This window comes from Hermetia illucens, chromosome 4, assembly GCF_905115235.1.
Source record: "Hermetia illucens chromosome 4, iHerIll2.2.curated.20191125, whole genome shotgun sequence".
NCBI classification, from domain to species: domain Eukaryota; kingdom Metazoa; phylum Arthropoda; class Insecta; order Diptera; family Stratiomyidae; genus Hermetia; species Hermetia illucens.
Window position 1 is genome coordinate 36186360 of NC_051852.1, and position 1096 is coordinate 36187455.

The 1096-nt window shown below is 46.4% G+C and overlaps 1 protein-coding gene across 1 annotated transcript; it reads left to right on the forward strand.

Moving 5' to 3' along the window:
- Window positions 1-618, forward strand: LOC119655668 (histone H1-II-like). Its single transcript, XM_038061656.1, has one exon. It carries the CDS (start codon window positions 1-3, stop codon window positions 616-618), a length of 618 nt encoding a protein of 205 aa, XP_037917584.1.
- Window positions 619-1096: the final 478 nt, after the last annotated feature.

Below are 1096 nucleotides of genomic sequence, written 5' to 3' on the forward strand. Positions count from 1 at the left end.
ATGGCAGAAGAATCCGCTCCAGTTGCCGCTTCTGCAGCAGCCAGCCCCAAGAAAGGAAAGAAAGCAGCAGGTGGCCCGAAGAAGCCGAAGTCGAAACCAACTCATCCGCCGACGTCCTCAATGGTGAACGCTGCTATCAAATCTTTGAAGGAACGTGGCGGCTCTTCACTTCCGGCCATCAAGAAATACCTGGCAGCCAACTACAAGGTGGATGCTGGCAAGCTAGCTCCCTTCATTAAGAAGTATTTGAAGAGCGCCGTTGCCTCTGGAAAGTTGGTCCAAACTAAAGGTACAGGCGCTTCTGGCTCGTTCAAACTTCCAGCAAAGGAGAAGAAGGAAAAAGCCACTAAACCAAAGGCGGCTGCAGCAAAGAAACCTAAAGCGGCTGCGAAACCAAAGAAGGCTGGAGAGAAGAAAGCAGCCAAGCCAAAGAAGCCTGCAGCGGCTAAGAAAGCAGCATCAGGAACCGCTAAAGCAGCAAAGAAATCCGGGAGTGTGAAAGCTAAAGCACCAAAGGAAAAGAAGCCGAAAGCTGCGAAAGTAGCCAAGAAAGCACCTAAACCGAAGGCTGCAGGAGCAAAAAAAGCTGCTCCCAAGAAGGCAGCAGCGAAGAAGTAAATGTCTTCATTGAGTTTTATTATCAAATCCAACAGTCCTTTTCAGGACTACCATGTTAATTGACAAAGAGTTAAAATATTTGGTCGCGAGGATCGCAGATATTGGATAAATTTCGGGGGCAGGTCTCGTTACATTGACATTGAGGATACGTGAAAGAAAGGAGCGCTTGCTTCAATGTCAGGAGGGAAATCAAATGGTCAGTGATACTGACGGGGAAGGACAAAAATATCCGCTTGTGAGACAAGTATGGAAATGATTGAGTTCCGAAAAGTTTTAAGGGAGGCAGTTACTGTTTCAATGAAATATTATATTCTAATATTTTTTTAATCCTTTCTAACTTGTTAGCTCTTCAATTGGGATATCATTTGGCGGAGAGGCAGGTGGATGGACATATTGGGCATCGGAGTTGCGACCTGTGTAGAGGATTGCTCTACCTTTCCTGTCGGAATAGGTGATCGTGAAGTTTTCCCTGCCGATT